Below are 15,863 nucleotides of genomic sequence, written 5' to 3'. Positions count from 1 at the left end.
GAAAGAGAACTGAGGGGAATCAAGGGGATCCTGCTCTTGAACCTTTGGGTTAAACCGCACATGACGTTCTGGAGGTTTCCTGTGCCTCTCATGCATGCGGGAGGTTCCAATCAAAGGATCTTTCCTTGGTTCTGGCGCCTTTGGATTTTGCGGGATTTCTCCCGACCCCATCGGCATTTTCTCCTTCCCTTTCTCAAGAGTATGGAGAATCTTTTGGACTTCTAGATGGGAGAGAGCTTTTTGCAACTCTTCCACCTGCTGTTGAAGGAGAGAACTCTATCTCGCGTCCTCCCATTTCTGCAGTCTGCCAAGAGTCGTCAATCCCTTAAGGAAGAGAGAGACGACCTTGCTCTGATACCACTGTCACAAAAACACGGAAGCCAAAACTAACTGTTAAATGCAATTTATATACTCGAGAGACTTTGGAGAGAAAGAGAGAAATCTTGACACATCATTGGGGACCAGAAGATGGGCTGGTCCCCCCCCATAAAGAGAATATCTTATTACTAAGGGAGAATTCTTTACAAGCACAGGGACGGGGCGAAAGCCCGTCCTCTATTCTTTCTTGCCCTTCTTCCTCTTCTGGCTGAGAGAGTAGAAGAACTGCTCTCCTGACTACTAAGAGGATCTTTCCTCTTCTGTGAGATTTTGAAAAGCTCTCGTAGATGAGAGTCTATTTTCCACAACTCATCGGAAGCTCTCAAAAACGAGAGTCTATCTTCCGCTAACTATGTCTCTTCGGACAAAATCATTCCTGCAGTCAACCCACGAAGGAAACATGCAAAACACACGCACACACGCTTGCTGTAATTTTCTGCACATAACCAGAAATTGTTACCTGAGCGCGTTCCAATGCCGAAACAGAGGTCCTTTTCGCGACGGAATCGCTCCAAACTTTGTGTGTGTGTATAGTAGGTAGAGAGGAATAGTTTCCTACTAAATCTTTGCTGAAATTCACCCTAATACAGGTGATTAGGGGCCGAAAACAAAGAATTTGCAGCAGCTAGTAGAGAGAGAAAAAGAGTTTTCTACTACTTTACGCGATGAAACTTCTCCCACAGCTGCCTATGACCATGAGAGGCCTTGTTCTAGGTGATGGGTGCACAAAGGCTCCACATACACCACAAGGTGCTGCTTTCAAGCTTCAATGGAGAGCTTCACTGCGTAGAGGACGTTCAACTTAGGGGGGGTAGTGCACTGCCAACCTGGCAAGAGGCGGAGGGGCTGCTCTCTTATAGCCTCCCAGAAGAGGGGACGCTAGCATGAAGAGAGAGAGAGAGAGAGAGAGAGAGAGAGAGAGAGAGAGAGAGATTGCATGGGAAAGTGTGCCAAGTGGCACACTTACTTTAAAATTTAAAAACCATTCAACTTTTGACTTTAAAAATCCTATGCTAGTTAATGAAATGTGCAATTAAATGTACAACTGCACACAGATGCAACCAATTAAATTGTTAGCTACTTCCCAACGTAATTGTGTACCGACACTGCTCTGGCATTACCTATTCGCACTTGTCCGGCCATTTGGTCCAGTGCAAATCATTTAAGAATACTTTAACTAACTTATCCTAAAGCCGTAAAATAATCAGGCCTTAGGGTTATTATTGTAAGGACCCCATCTCATTCCTGTGCTTGCACTAGCGTGCGTAATTTTCTGAGCCTAAAATCTGAGGCTACTATCTACCCCTTCATTGAAGACCCGATTTCCCAATCCCTAGGGCTTCAGGGTATTTTCTGCTAGGGTCTCCCTGAGGTGCACTGGCCCAAACTTGGGCGCACCTGAGGCCCCAGAGCTGCTAAATCTATTCTGATGTGCACACAACTAATTAGATAATTCTTTTCTCGTAAATAAATTAATTATTTACAAAGTGTGACTTAGTTACACATTCAATCAATCAACACAGAGTCTTCTGAATCTTGTTCCTGAGTTCAGTTCAAGTTTCTTAAGTCTTAATCATGAGTTTAAGTAATTAATAAAGGTATAGCAACTAGAATCCCCAGAGCAGCAGTTTGCTCCTCTCCTCCTGTTCATTAGGAGGAAACTATGAACAGGAGGAAACTGCTACATTGGAGCACGGCACGACTCTCTTTGGCAGGGAGGGTTGTAGTAGCCAACCAGGCATAGTTACCCGGAACGCGGAACGGGAACGGCGATGGGATCCCTGCGGAACGGGGGAACGGCTAGGGGTCTGGAACGGAAACGGCGCGGAACGGGAGGTATAAAAAACACCCAAATAGTGCATTTTTAGCTCCTTGTGTTTAAATACAAGGAGTATTAGAGTGCTTTGACTCTAATACTCACAAAAAACTCGTTTTGAAGACCATTCAACCTTGCTATGACTAGATGATGATGTGAGAGAGAGAGAGAGAGAGAGAGAGGGAGAGGGAGAGATTTGAGAGAGTGGGAAGGAGAGGAAGAGAGCTTGAAGGCGTGAAGCCTTGAGCCTTGAGAGAGTGAGTCTTGAGAGGGAGAGAGCTTGAGCCTTGAGGATTAGCTTGTGGAGAGAAAAGGGGACGGGGGTGCATTTTATGAGTCCTTGAGGCCTTGCACACTTCAAAACAAAGCCCAAACATTTACTTCAATTTTTGCCAAATTTGTTTGTAGCCGTTGGCCGTTCCAGGGGCGTTCCGGAACGTTCCGGAACGGCCGTTCCGGTTTGCACTGGCCACCCGGAACGTCAAACGTTCCGGGACGTCTCGGAACGTTTGGGAAGGGAACTGCCCCCCAGAACGCCGGAACGGGGGCTAGGGGGCGTTCCCCGGTAACTCTGCAACCAGGTTCTTTTGGCTATTACATGATACATCACGTCTTGCTGGATTTTTTCAAGCTCCTGCATTAGGCTGCTGGAGAGGCTGATCGCGAACTTTATGCGGTTACGGCGTGACACCCAGTCAGTCCGGGCCAAAGTGTCCTCGCAAGTCATTACTTTACCATGTTCTCAGGGAGGGCTGGGGATCATCGACCCCGCACGGCAGAGTAGAGCCCTCCTTGGGAAGCTTGTGGTCAAAGGATTTCTTCAAGGGGGAGGCCTGGTAGGAGTTGTCCCTTCACCAGATTTGTGCTCGAGTCCCGTATACGGACGGCCCTTGAAGTCCGTCCACCGAGCGGATTGTTACAAACTTAGGCACCCCGGTCCCCAAGTGGGAAATCTGGCATAACATACGGGAGAATCACTGAAAAATACTTCACAACTTTATCACACTTTAAGCTTGAGTCGATATGGCCCGGCGTAGTTCCATGCTCAGAGGTATTGTCCCCAAAATCTAGCGTCCCTTTCGGTATTTATTTTTATATTAATGCTTGAGCAAAGTACAACACCCGAGGGACCTCTGCTCTCAAACTCTATGTCCAAATGCTCTACAGAGTGAGGCCCCAAGGGTCTATTTATTCTTACAAGGGATGCCCCAAAAGCAGTTAAACTCAAAAGCAGAGTCTCCAAAAGCATCTGGTCCCAAAAACTGCCACCAAGCAATCAGCACAAATTGCGGAAATCTGTAGAGCAACCACATCAGCATGTCAGTGCATAATGCGGAAATCCGTACTACTACCACGTGGCACCTATCAGCGTGAATGGCGGGTCTGTCATACAACCTACCACGCCATCTGTCCGTACAGCTATCCAGATCACCTCTCCGTACAGATGTCCACGTATTCCTGCCACATCATCAATTTGCGACATATCCCCCTCTTGAAAGAATTGTCACCGCCCTTGATTACGCCTGTAAATCAGTTCACTAGACACTAACTCTAAGTACCGACGGACTAGACGACACAAATGTAACACTTGTACAAAAACGACACTCACATCACATTCAGATCATCACATAGAATCCATTCTGATCTAGGACCATTATTCCTAGCAACGTATTTAGCAATCGCATCTAGATCCACACTAGACCTCATTGATGTCGGATTAACTAATCCCATATTGCGATCATGTCCATAGATTTCTTGAGACCGAAATGCTACAGTCATTTCGTCAATCATTCCATCTGCACTCAAACACTATCATGTGTGAGTAATCATTTCCAGGAATTCCAATCCATCAATCAGACACTTAGTTCATACTGAACAAAGTGTTTCAATCATTCCGTTCTAGTTGTGTGGCCATCTCATCCCTCGAGAACTCTTGATGCGCCGCCGCTCACAACAGTTCCATTCAATCATTCATCATGATCATTATCATTCAAGATTCATGATCGTGGTCGGGTTCATTTTGGAGCGGTTGTTGCTCCCAATTTGTCATCATCATCGATTTCACTTGTTATCTGCACACAAATAGCAAGTTCTTCCATTAAAAAATTCATTTCATAAATCGAAATCATTTTCGGAAATTCCTATTTCAAAGTTCTTCATTCACACACTTAGTTCATACTAACACAGTGTTTCGATCATTTAGTCTAGTCATCTCATCCGCCAAAAGTCTTGATGCACCTAGATCCCTGTGTAGCCATCCCATCCTACAAAAACTTGATGCGCTCACCACAACATCCAATCATCTCATTCATATGGGAATCTTGATGTACTAGAATCATTCATCGTCATCACTCATTCAAATTTCAAACAAAATTCATGAGTATTATCTTGAATCGATGGATTCATTTCTGAGCTGCCGTCGCTCCCGATTGCTTTCAGATGCAAATTCCTTGCCATGTCATCCTCGATTTCACTTGCAAAACAGGTAAAATTTCAAGCAACTGGTTCACCTGGTTGGCTCCATGCTTCCAATGCTTTCATAAGCATGCTCCTCGCTCCTAGTAGTTATCTGCACACAAATAACAAGAGCTTCCAAAAACATTAATTCCACACATTCTGAATTTTTTTGCAAAAACCCTAATTTTCCAAAGTTGTTGGATATGAGATTTGTTCATGTCAATGCGTAGAGCTTGTTGAGAGGATCAATTTTGCTTTCTATCGCATATCCAAATTCTCAACCGGTGAAGAGATTATTAAAGGTCTTCTAGCAAACTTCCTTGCCGAAAACTTGCCCTATTCTTCATTTTGTTCTTCAATTCCGGAGCCGGATTTCAACTTTTTTTTGCCTAGCCACCAAGAGATGTTATCTCTATCAGATTCTTCGTGAAAATCCATGTGTACTCTTGGGTTTTTGATGGCTTATGCCCTGTAAGACAGAGTGATAAAGACGGGCGAGTGTGTGATGAAGTAAGGGTGGGAGTTGCTAATAAGTCCGGGGTCAAGTCACGAAGATTCTTCAATAACAATTACCAAAGTGTCCAAGTGCACTGTCTGCTCTTTGATAGGACCGGTATGCTTTGAGAAAAGCACACACCTGATGCTTTGATACCACTAATACATGCTTGGGCACCCAAAGTAGGAGATCTGGCACGATACACGAGAGAATCACTACAAATTGAGTCGACATGGCCCGGCATAGTTCGGTGCCTAGAGATATTCGCCCCAAAATCTGGCGCCGTTTTCGATATTTATTTTTATATTAATGCCTGAGCAAGTACAACACTCGAGGGACCTTTGCTCTCAGACTCTATGTCCAGAAGCTCTGTAGAGTGAGGCCCCAAGGGTCTATTTATTCTACAAGGGATGCCCCAAAAGCAATTAAACTCAAAAGCAAATTGTCCCAACAGCATCTGGTCCCAAAAATTGCCACAAAGCAATCAGCGCAATTTGTGAAATCTATACAGAAGCCACGTCAACATGTGAGCGCATGGACTCTGACATCCAAGGCCTTTCTTCACCTTGGTTCACGGCGTGCCTAGATGGCACTACCGGCCACCAGTGTGGCTCTTTTCTCCTCCCATCTCCTGATCTCGCCCTCATTGTACATACTTCGTTTTCTCACTGGGAGAGTCTCCCCATATTTCTGATGTAGCCCTCTCTCGCAAAGGTGGTTTTGTAGCCGTTGGGCAATTTTATTAACTAATGGAAGGATCTTTTTCTTGGAAAAAAAACACGTGCACATAGCTCTGTGTGCCACGTGGCCATGCTTCATCGACTTCTGGAGCTAGATTTCCACCTTTCCCTAGATAGGAGTGTCTAGATCCTAGGAGGATAAGTACCGGCATTTTCGTGAGCCTGTTCGCACGACCTGCAGGTCTGAACGAGTCCATTAGATTAGGTTTTCCAGTTTTGGAACCCTCTTGCATGAAGGGATTGTACAAGAGTTTTGCCAGATGTTGTTACATTGTGGTGGGCATCTGGCATGAAGTTCATGTAGTTTTAAGTTAGTGGAATCCAATGAGCCATTCCCCACATCAATCGGATTCCTGAATCGGCAGCTGTGCGACAATTTCACCCAAAAACTTAGCCCTAGTCAAACTTTATAACCAATAAACCTCACCTTTAAAGGGAGCATCCAACCTAGCGTTTGATCACAAGTGGAGATAGCACTAAGGGCAGCCAACATTTTGGAGCATTCAGCCTTAGCGTTTTCTGCAGCCAGCCATCAGCCTTGACATTCGCAGCAGAGATCAGCCAGCGCTTGCAAATTTCAGCCCTATCGCCACCCCATCCTTCAAGATCAGCCCTAGCGATTTCAGATTTTAGTCCTTCCCTCGCCGGACGGCGCGGATTTGCACTCGCTAGCCATCTCCATTACGGTCCGGTACTTTGGTAGCCCATCGAGCCTCTCCTTGGCCATTCCCTCGCCAACATCAAGTGCTCCCATTGCTGTCCATCATCGGCATCGTCAAGATCTGCGTTTTCAGCCCTTTATTCCTCTCATAGCGGGAGCGCCCATATCTACCCCTTGGTGGCCATCCGCAATCCCATATCGAGAAGGATCCAAAGGTGCATCCAATCAGCCCCAGAGGTGCCTTGTCTTGAGGAGTTACCGCAGCAACATTCCCCATTCGGAGGTGAAATTGCTCCTCATCGTGGATTCCAAGATCCCCACTGTTTAGTCACCACTGTCTCACTTAATCAATTTCAATTGTTATAAAGATCCTCCCCCCCCCCCCCCCCCCCCCCCCCCCCGGCAAAACATTCCATACGTCATGTCAACAACATGCTCCAAAAACACATAAAGAATCTTTATCGGGAGGGGGGTCAGACCCGTACTTTTTTTGTACTTCCATACCCGTAAGTGTTTGCCATATGGGAAAACTACCATTGGGACCCGATCGGTGCGTTGCCTCCCCTCTCTCTCTATCTCTCCACATCTCTACCCCATCTCTCTGACTCTCTCTTTCAAGTAACTAAAAAGAACCTCAATAATGCAAGGAAAGAACAAAGGACTATGAAAGTTTGATTGCTCAATTCTACCTATTCTCTCAATTCCGCTGCATCTAACAAGCTGCTATTCTAATTGACAACATACCGTTGAGGAAACAATTAGAAATGCAGATATGCAAAGTAAAAGTGGGATTTTCTAGCTGGTGGAGCCAAAGCTGTCCATAGGTTAACATGCGTTATGGCTGGTAAAGGCCAACATGGATTTGTGGCTGGTAGGGCAGATGCAGTATACAAGTCATGGTGGATTTCTCTCCACCCACCTTGTCACCACTCTTCTCTTACCATTCGCCCCACGCCCCACCCTTCCCACTTGCCCCTGACCTCCTTACGTCTAAGTCTAACCGACTCACACCTCACCTCCCAACCCCTTGCCCCTCACACCTTGCAGTAGGCTTTACCCACTTGCCCCTTGCCCCTCACCTCCCAACCCCCGTCCCTCCTCCACTATGTCTTCACCCCTCGCCCTCCTTTCTAGCCCCAACCCCTCGCTTCTCATCCCTCGCCCATGGAGTCCTCACCCCTCGTCGTCCCCTCTAGCCCCAATCCCTCGCTTCTCCCTCACCCTCCATCCATCCCCTTCCAAAGTTGTACGGACCGGCCCTTCCCTCAGCTGTGGGAGCACTGCCATCACTTATATATGATGGAAAGATAACAAGAAGGGCTTATTTACTTCTTTGTAATAAGAAATATAACTAAGTATATCATAACTACAAATAAATAAGCACAAACACAAAAAAATAAAGCTTTTATCAGAAGACCCTCCCAATTTTTTTAAGGACGTCATAAAATTGGAAAAAAGCAGTCTCTCTCACAAAAAACCCCAAAAACCCAGTCAATGATTTGTTAAAATCTCTATGTTAACGTCACATACTTAGGTCATATTGTCAATACCTCATCTGTATTATACATGGCTAATCCAACACCACCAGCACCGGTGAAATTGAAAACTTCTTGCTCGATTGGTTCACCACCTTTTTCTGAAACTGTTTAAAACAAAGTAACGGCCCAATATAAAACTAGTGAAAACTGTTACAGAAACGAACGTCTACAGTTGCAAATTAACCTTGATGCACACATTAGATTTCTAATTTCATGGAGAGAATTGTAAAGCAGGTTTGCATGCATCCAACGGAAATATGCAGTACAAACATGCACAAATGTGAATTTTCAAATTGTGCACCTCACAAGAGTAGTTTCTTTTAGAAACCAGCCCTATGTATAAGAAGCCAGCCTGTCAGTTGTAACCAGATTGTGCTCCGAACAAGAGAGAGGTGTGCCCCTCTTTGCTTGTGTGCACAAGTCTTTTGAAGTTTCGAGCTCTTTTAAGTTCATGTTTGAAGTCTATTGTTAGTTCATCACCTATTCTTGAGAGGCCAGCTGGTTTCGATGATTTACCAAACAGACCCTCACTGACAATAGCAAACCTCATCCAATTTTTTTGTTTGCATGTGAAATAATTTTCAGAAAATTAGTATGGCATATATGGAGAGGTCCACTTACCAAAGACGAGTTTTAGCTTTCCTGGACCCTTGATAACTGTATCAGTGGAGCGATATTGATCTCCATAAGCATGTCTTCCAATGCATATTGGTTTTGTCCATCCTAACAAAGCATTATATCCACAACATCATCATCAAACTTACAAGTATCAAAGAACTAATCTTAAAACACTGCAGTTTTCTCACCTGGAATCAACCTTGGAACATTTTTGCAGATTATAGGTTCGCGAAATACAGTTCCTTGATAACATAGAAAAAGAGCCACAAAATTAAAATTTTCTACCCAAAAATTTACTAGAAGCTTCTGATTAAAATAGAGGTAACAAATTAAGTAAAGGAAAAATAATGTTAGAGCTGCTACCATTTAGAATGTTGCGAATGGTCCCATTAGGGCTTTTCCACATAGCTTGAAGATGAAATTCTTTTACACGATCCTCGTCTAAGGAAGAATAGCCAGAAACAGATTTTCTCAATATCATCCTTCAAACAGCAAAGCCATACAAAATTCAATCTGCCTACCAGGGGTGATAGTTGCACACTTTACAGCTACATTATACCTGTAACAAAAGTTCAAACTAGCTGAGATAACAGTGAAGCTAAAACAGAACAACAAAATTGTGAGTTTAAAATTTTGAATGAGGACTATGCCTTTTAGAAAAGTCTAGAAAAGTACACATGCACATCATGCCAGCACGTCAGATTAGCACCATGTACTTACTGAAGAGTAGCCTTTGCACTTTCAACTGTTACAGAATCACTTGTAGCATCTCGGTTGAGGATCCCAAGGTCATAATATTTCAGATCAATATCCACAAAAGGAAGTATCAACTGTTTAAACAAAGATCTAAAAGTTATTTAAAAATCCCAATACATTACTTCTCCATGTCAGTTTTTTTCGAGGGAAAAAATTTCAGTACTTCTTGAAAAAATTGCGGCAATCGAGTTTTGTAGAAATTTAAATGATTGTAATTAAGTCGAAGATCTGAAAGATGAGCCCTAATTAAGTATGAGGTTAACACTAAATTTCGTGCTGATGAACTTTTAAGAATTTCTTTCAAATTGTGAGCATATTCAACAGGTTCACCTCACCAACAAGACATTTAGCGCCTTATATTTTATGAAGACTTATCCTTAAGATCTTCAAAGTGGGCTACAATAATCAAATTTTTACAAAGAGGTGCCGTGCGCTTCTCTAGAAAAACTGTGTTGAAATTTCCATTAAAGAAAGAGCGAACATGACTTTCGAGCTTGGACCCATCTTTATAAAAAAATTGTCGGGTTCACACCTTGTCTTTAATCATGTGCCAAATGACTCGAGCCATCTCATCTCCTGAGGTTGGAAAACAAAACAAACAAAAACTTTAGCTGGTATCATCCTAACTGCATCCACCAAACGTAAAGATGCCTCGAAAGTTCCTTCAAATAAAATTTCTTAAAGCTTCAACACAAACTAATGTGCACCAAAATAAACACCTTAAAAACACGAAAACAGGACAAAATACTTGAGAAAAATCCTGCTCACACAAAATGCATGAAACCCATGGTTTGTTTCTGGAAACCACCAAGTATGCGTTAGCAATCATTCAATCAATCACCTTACAGTCCATATTGAAGGCATACATCATAGCTGGTGAAACCTTAGCCAACCATGGCAGAGGCTCTCATATTCTTTCCCACAACACTCTTCGATAGAGCAGCCTTGCATACCCTCTAGCTTATTTATCCCCTCCTAAATGCAGCTGTGTAGGCATCTCGGTTTTTCCTAGGAGTGGCTTATAGTGAGTGAAGGTGAACTCATGTGGCTGTGCATGGCCGGAAGTGAGGTATATCTCTCATCTATGGTCATGGATACCATCATGTAGTGCCCAGCTTGGTGGGCTGGCAGTTGTTGGCTGTACTCATTACAGGCCACCTAATGGTGGGATTATTTCGTTTATTTTCCCTCGAAGTGGGTCTGACATGGGGTGGTAGGGCACCCTGCCCACCCACCCATGGCTGGGTTGCCCTTGTAGAGCGTTAATGGTCTCTCTCTTACTGCAGGGACTCTTCATTCCCTGTCCATCCATGCATAACATCCTCCTCCCTCAATTTGGTACCAGATTGAGCTAGCTAGTCTCTTCCATGTCATGGTTGTACTCCCCTACACAAATAGTTTCACACCCATTAATAGTAGAGCTCCATCCCCTTCATCTTCCATACACGCACACACCCCTCGAGTGCAATCCACATCAATCTATTCAATTTTAAAGCATGTTTATTTTCAGCACTTTTGTCCTCATCTCAGGATACTCGGAGGATTCTGTCTAATAGACCAACTTCAGCCTCTAGAAGACGCTTGTTACTTTGTACTTTTGTCCTTTCCTCTAGATGGAGGACACACACACGTATATTTGATTTGTTTCATAGGCTGAATTCATCCTCTCATAGACATAAAAAGATCTCTCTCTCTCTCTCTCTCTCTCTCTCTCTCTCTCTCTCTCTCTCTCTCTCTCTCTCTCTCTCTCTCTCTCTCTCTCTCTCTCTCTCTCTCTACTTTCTCGACGTTCAGAGTGTAACAAACTGCTGACATGTCAAAGCCTAAAGAATGGAGCCAACTTACAGATGTGGCCGAGGAGCCTAAAACCCTAAGAAGAACAAGTAACACAAGAAGTGTCACAAAGTGATGACGTGGTTGCCCGAGAGCAGAAAACCCTAACCCTAATTTCTGCCAGAAACCCTAACTGCTGAAACCCTAATTCCAAAAACCCTAACTGTTGAAACCCTAATTCCAAAAACCCTAACTGCTGAAACCCTAATTCTGAAAACCCTAACCCTAAAACCTGCAAACCCTAATTCTGGAAACCCTAACCCTAAAACTGCAACAGCGTGGCTGATTTCCGAAAATTGTGCTGGCATGATGACGTGGCACGCTGTACGGATTTCCGTGATTTATGCTGGCAGCTTTTGGAATTGCTTTTTGGACCAGAAGCTTTTGAGTTTGAAAGCTTTTCATGTAAACTGCTTTTTAGGCCAAGGGCCTTTAAATATGAGGCTAGGGCTCATTCTCTGGCATGCTTCCTAGAGAAGGTGCAGAGTCTAAAGTACCGGCTTGTACTTTGATGATGCAATATAAAGAAATACCGAAAGGGGCGCCAAGGTTTGGGGCCAATACTCTCTAGGGTGGAATTCCGCCACTCCGTGTCGCGTGTCGTCTCTCTCTCTCTCTCTCTCTCTCTCTCTCTCTCTCTCAGTTCAGTTGTTATTGAAGTGCTAAAAGCCTGTTCAGTCTGTTCTTTTCTATCTCTCTCTCTCTCTCTCTCTCTCTCTCTCTCTCTCTCTCTCTCTCTCTCTCTCTCTCTCTCTCTCTCTCTCTCTCTTTTATTCAGAGAGGGTTTTGGTCCTCTATCTAGGGTCATGAGTTATGAGGATCAGAGATGTCTTGGACTATATCTACTTGAGTTACACAGGTATAGAGACACTTTACTGGGGAGAGCTAGAGAGAGGCAGTCCCAGAGACACATTACAGATTTCTTTTCACTAGATATGGGACAGCCAGAGGAGCAGCCACCACTGCAGAGCTCGTCCCACACTCATTCGACCACTACTGGCACTCTCATCGACCGAGCATTGGAGCTACAGAGATACAGACGACCGCGACTGAGGAGAGGAGCTACACAGCATCGACGGAGACTACAACAGAAGATTCGAGCCATACTCTCTCGACATCCAGAGTGCAGATGAGGATGGATCCTCACCATTTCTTCCATCTTTGTTTCACACACTGTTACATCCAGTTTACCGGGTACCTATTGTATCAGCTGCTACACCCACGTAGTTTTAGATTGTAGTAGTAGTAGTATTTTGTTCCACTTCTAGTTCTTTTCTAGTTCTTTTGTACCCAGACATGGTATTAGATTCACTATTTTGTAACTGATTGGTCTCATAGGTCATTTTGGCCTTTTGAAGACGTTAATATAACATTTCATTTCGTTTCATTTCTCTCTCTCTCAGTTCAGTTGTTATTGAAGTGCTAAAAGCCTGTTCAGTCTGTTCTTTTCTATTGGCACGTGGTGCGTGCCTTGTGACAGTGGTATCAGAGCATCAGGCGTGTGCTTTTCTGAAAGCATACCGGTCCTACAAAAGAGCAGACAGAGCTACTGGAATTTTATTTGAGGGATCATTGGAATTTTATTTGAGAGATCTTGTTAGCCACTCCCACCCTTACTTCATCGCGCATCGGGTGCTCTCCTAGCTTCACCGCTCATGTCTTACAGGGCATAAGCCATTAAGATCACTTGCAAAAGAAGGATCCAAGATTTGTTTCAAGTCACTGTTTTAGGCAGTGCCATGCAGATGTTGATGTCTACAACTACCAAGCAGCATACTCCAAGTACCTTGCCAAGCTTTCAAGAAAATTTTTTCCCGAAGTTATATGGATTCTGACATCTTCCTTCAGAGTGCAACTTCTGGCAGAGTGGGGTATCCTGAAATGCTTGCTATGGAAACCCTAGCAGATTATAACTTGAAGTTTCTCGACATCTCTCAGTAGATGTCTCTTCACGATCAGATGACCTTGGAGGTTCGGTGTGATTGCTATCTCTTGGGACTACCATCGCCGCTAAAGAAACATTGTTTGCCCAAGAGTTGATGGACCATGCTATGCTCGGCTACGACCTCATGGAAAGAACCTAACCCTAATTTTTGGAGCAGGTTTCAAGATGAAAAGTCAGTCGACTTTTCGAGCTCGATTAATGTCGAGATTGCTTTTTAAGTTTGAGTTCTGTTTGATCTTGTTTGGTGATCCTGTTTGGAATCTGTTTGAAATGGATGGTATCTGTTTTGAACCTGTTTTGGTGCCAATTTGAAATGTTTGACTCTGGTTTCAATACTCGTTTCATTGATTGGTGATTTTACTCCCGGGTGGAGAAGTGAGAAATACTGTTTTGGTATTGTTTGAACTTCGGAACGACGCAGGCCGATGCCTGGGGAGGGTTTCGTTGTATGCTAGAAAACCTCCGAACGACACAGGCCAATGCCTGGGGAGCGTTTGGTTGTATGCTTGAACCTCCGAGCGACGCAAACTGCGGTCTGGGGAGCGTTTGGTTGTCCAGCCCACTGAGCTCATGGCCCGGACCTTTTTAGGTTATTTGCGGGGGGAGTGACGAGGTAGTCGTTGAGTAGCTTCATACCGCAGACCGTTTGTCTCGGGGGAGTGCTCAGCGGCGCTATTTGTTGTGTCTTGTAACATGCATATGTAAGCATTTGTGTTGCATTGTGATGTGCCAATTACTAAATATTCCTAATTGGATGAGATTACCTGGGTATGTAATTTTAGTGCATCAAGACACCCGTGGAAGATCAGTACGGTCTGGGTGTGATGGCTAATTTTACTACGCCGGAATATCAAGAGTTCCGATCTGGACGAAAGGAGAAGCTAACTCCTTGATCAAAAGAGCAGAAAGGAGAAGCTAACTCCTTGATCAAAACAGTCGAAAGGAGAAGCTAACTCCTTGATCAAAAGAGCAAATTGATTGTCCCTCGGAAATTTTTGAGCTAACTTGAGTTGTTTTGCAAATATGCTGTAATCGAGGACGATTACTCTCTTTCAAGAAGGGGAGATGTAACAAACTGCTGACGTGTCAAAGCCTAAAGAATGGAGCCAACTTACAGATGTGGCCGAGGAGCCTAAAACCCTAAGAAGAACAAGTAACACAAGAAGTGTCACAAAGTGATGACGTGGTTGCCCGAGAGCAGAAAACCCTAACCCTAATTTCTACCAAAAACCCTAACTGCTGAAACCCTAATTCCAAAAACCCTAACCCTAAAACCTACAAACCCTAATTCTGGAAACCTAACCCTAAAACTGCAACAACGGGGCTGATTTTCGAAAATTGCGCTGGCATGATGACGTGGCAGGCTGTACAAATTTCCGTGATTTATGCTGGCAGCTTTTGGCATTGCTTTTTGGACCAGAAGCTTTTGAGTTTGAAAGCTTTTCATGTAAACTACTTTTTGGACCAGAAGCTTTTGAGTTTGAAAGCTTTTCATGTAAACTGCTTTTTAGGCCAAGGGCCTTTAAATATGAGGCTAGGGCTCATTCTCTAGCATGCTTCTTGGAGAAGGTGCAGAGTCTGTAGTACCAGCTTGTACTTTGATGATGCAATATAAAGAAATACCGAAAGGGGCGCCAAGGTTTGGGGCCAATACTCTCTGGGGTGGAATTCCGCCACTCCGTGTCGCGTGTCGTCTCTCTCTCTCTCTCAGTTCACTTGTTATTGAAGTGCTCAAAGCCTGTTCAATCTGTTCTTTTCTATTGGCACATGGTGCCCGCCTTGTGACACAAAGTGCAGATGAGGATGGATCTCTACCATATCCATATCCCCCCCCCCCCTCTTCTCTCATTGTACTACACATTGTACTGGGCACCTTTTGTATTAGCTGGCACATCCATACAGTCCTAGCTTGTAGTAGTAGTATTTTTGTTTCAGTTCTTTTTTATTCCAGACATGGTATGAGATTCACTATGTTGTAAAAGCTTGGTCTCATAGGTCATTTTGGCCTTTTGAAGACGTTAATATATCATTTCATTTCATCGCTCTCTCTCTCTCTCTCTCTCTCTCTCTCTCTCTCTCTCTCTCTCTCTCTCTCTCTCTCTCTCTCTCTCTCTCTCTCTCTCTCTCTCTCTCTCGCGCGCGCCCGCTGCAAGCTCGCTGCCTCTGCTCGCGCGCTCTGCACCCCCCGCCCCCGCCCGCTGCCTCTGCACCCCCGCTCCCACGCGCTGCTCTCATCGGAAGCTCCCGCGCTGCCGTGCTCTTCGCACGCTGCTATGCCCGCCTGCAGCCCCGCCGGATGCCCCCCCCCACCCCCCCTTCTTCTACGCGTAGCATGTCTCCCCCTCTACTACGCGTAGCGTGTCCCCTTTTTTCTTTTAAGCGTAGGATGACCTTCTTCTACGCGTAGGAAGTCATTTAAAATTTATTTATTTATTTATTTTTATTTTTTTCCGCCCCACCCCCCCCCCTCCCTCTCTCCCGTCTGTAACTATTGCTATCCCTCCCTCGCCATACCGCCTCGTGCTCCACCCGCCGCACCCGCCACTAGTGTGGGTGCACACGTACACCTACTGACTCCCTTGCGGACGACCCCCCCACTCGCCCAGCTGCCGCGCCCGCTGCTAG

General features: G+C 44.7%; 1 protein-coding gene across 2 annotated transcripts in view; it reads right to left on the bottom strand.

The window, feature by feature from the left end:
- The window catches only part of LOC147453124 (isocitrate dehydrogenase [NADP]-like), a 96,056-nt gene that overhangs the window by 60,956 nt on the left and 19,237 nt on the right, over positions 1-15,863 (bottom strand). For both annotated transcript variants that reach the window (XM_086518607.1, XM_086518606.1), the window contains exons 2-8: positions 9,993-10,036; positions 9,425-9,534; positions 9,226-9,263; positions 9,068-9,145; positions 8,893-8,946; positions 8,708-8,809; positions 8,099-8,190 (exon numbers count right to left, since the gene is read on the bottom strand). In XM_086518607.1, the coding sequence (XP_086374733.1) occupies positions 8,099-8,190; positions 8,708-8,809; positions 8,893-8,946; positions 9,068-9,145; positions 9,226-9,263; positions 9,425-9,534; positions 9,993-10,036 (518 nt within the window). The remainder of the gene's footprint in view (positions 1-8,098; positions 8,191-8,707; positions 8,810-8,892; positions 8,947-9,067; positions 9,146-9,225; positions 9,264-9,424; positions 9,535-9,992; positions 10,037-15,863) is intronic.

Source organism: Adiantum capillus-veneris, chromosome 8 (assembly GCF_014529385.1).
Source record: "Adiantum capillus-veneris isolate H3 chromosome 8, ASM1452938v2, whole genome shotgun sequence".
NCBI classification, from domain to species: domain Eukaryota; kingdom Viridiplantae; phylum Streptophyta; class Polypodiopsida; order Polypodiales; family Pteridaceae; genus Adiantum; species Adiantum capillus-veneris.
The sequence above is the reverse complement of the archived record's forward strand: the minus strand, read 5'-3'. Positions and strand labels throughout refer to the sequence as shown.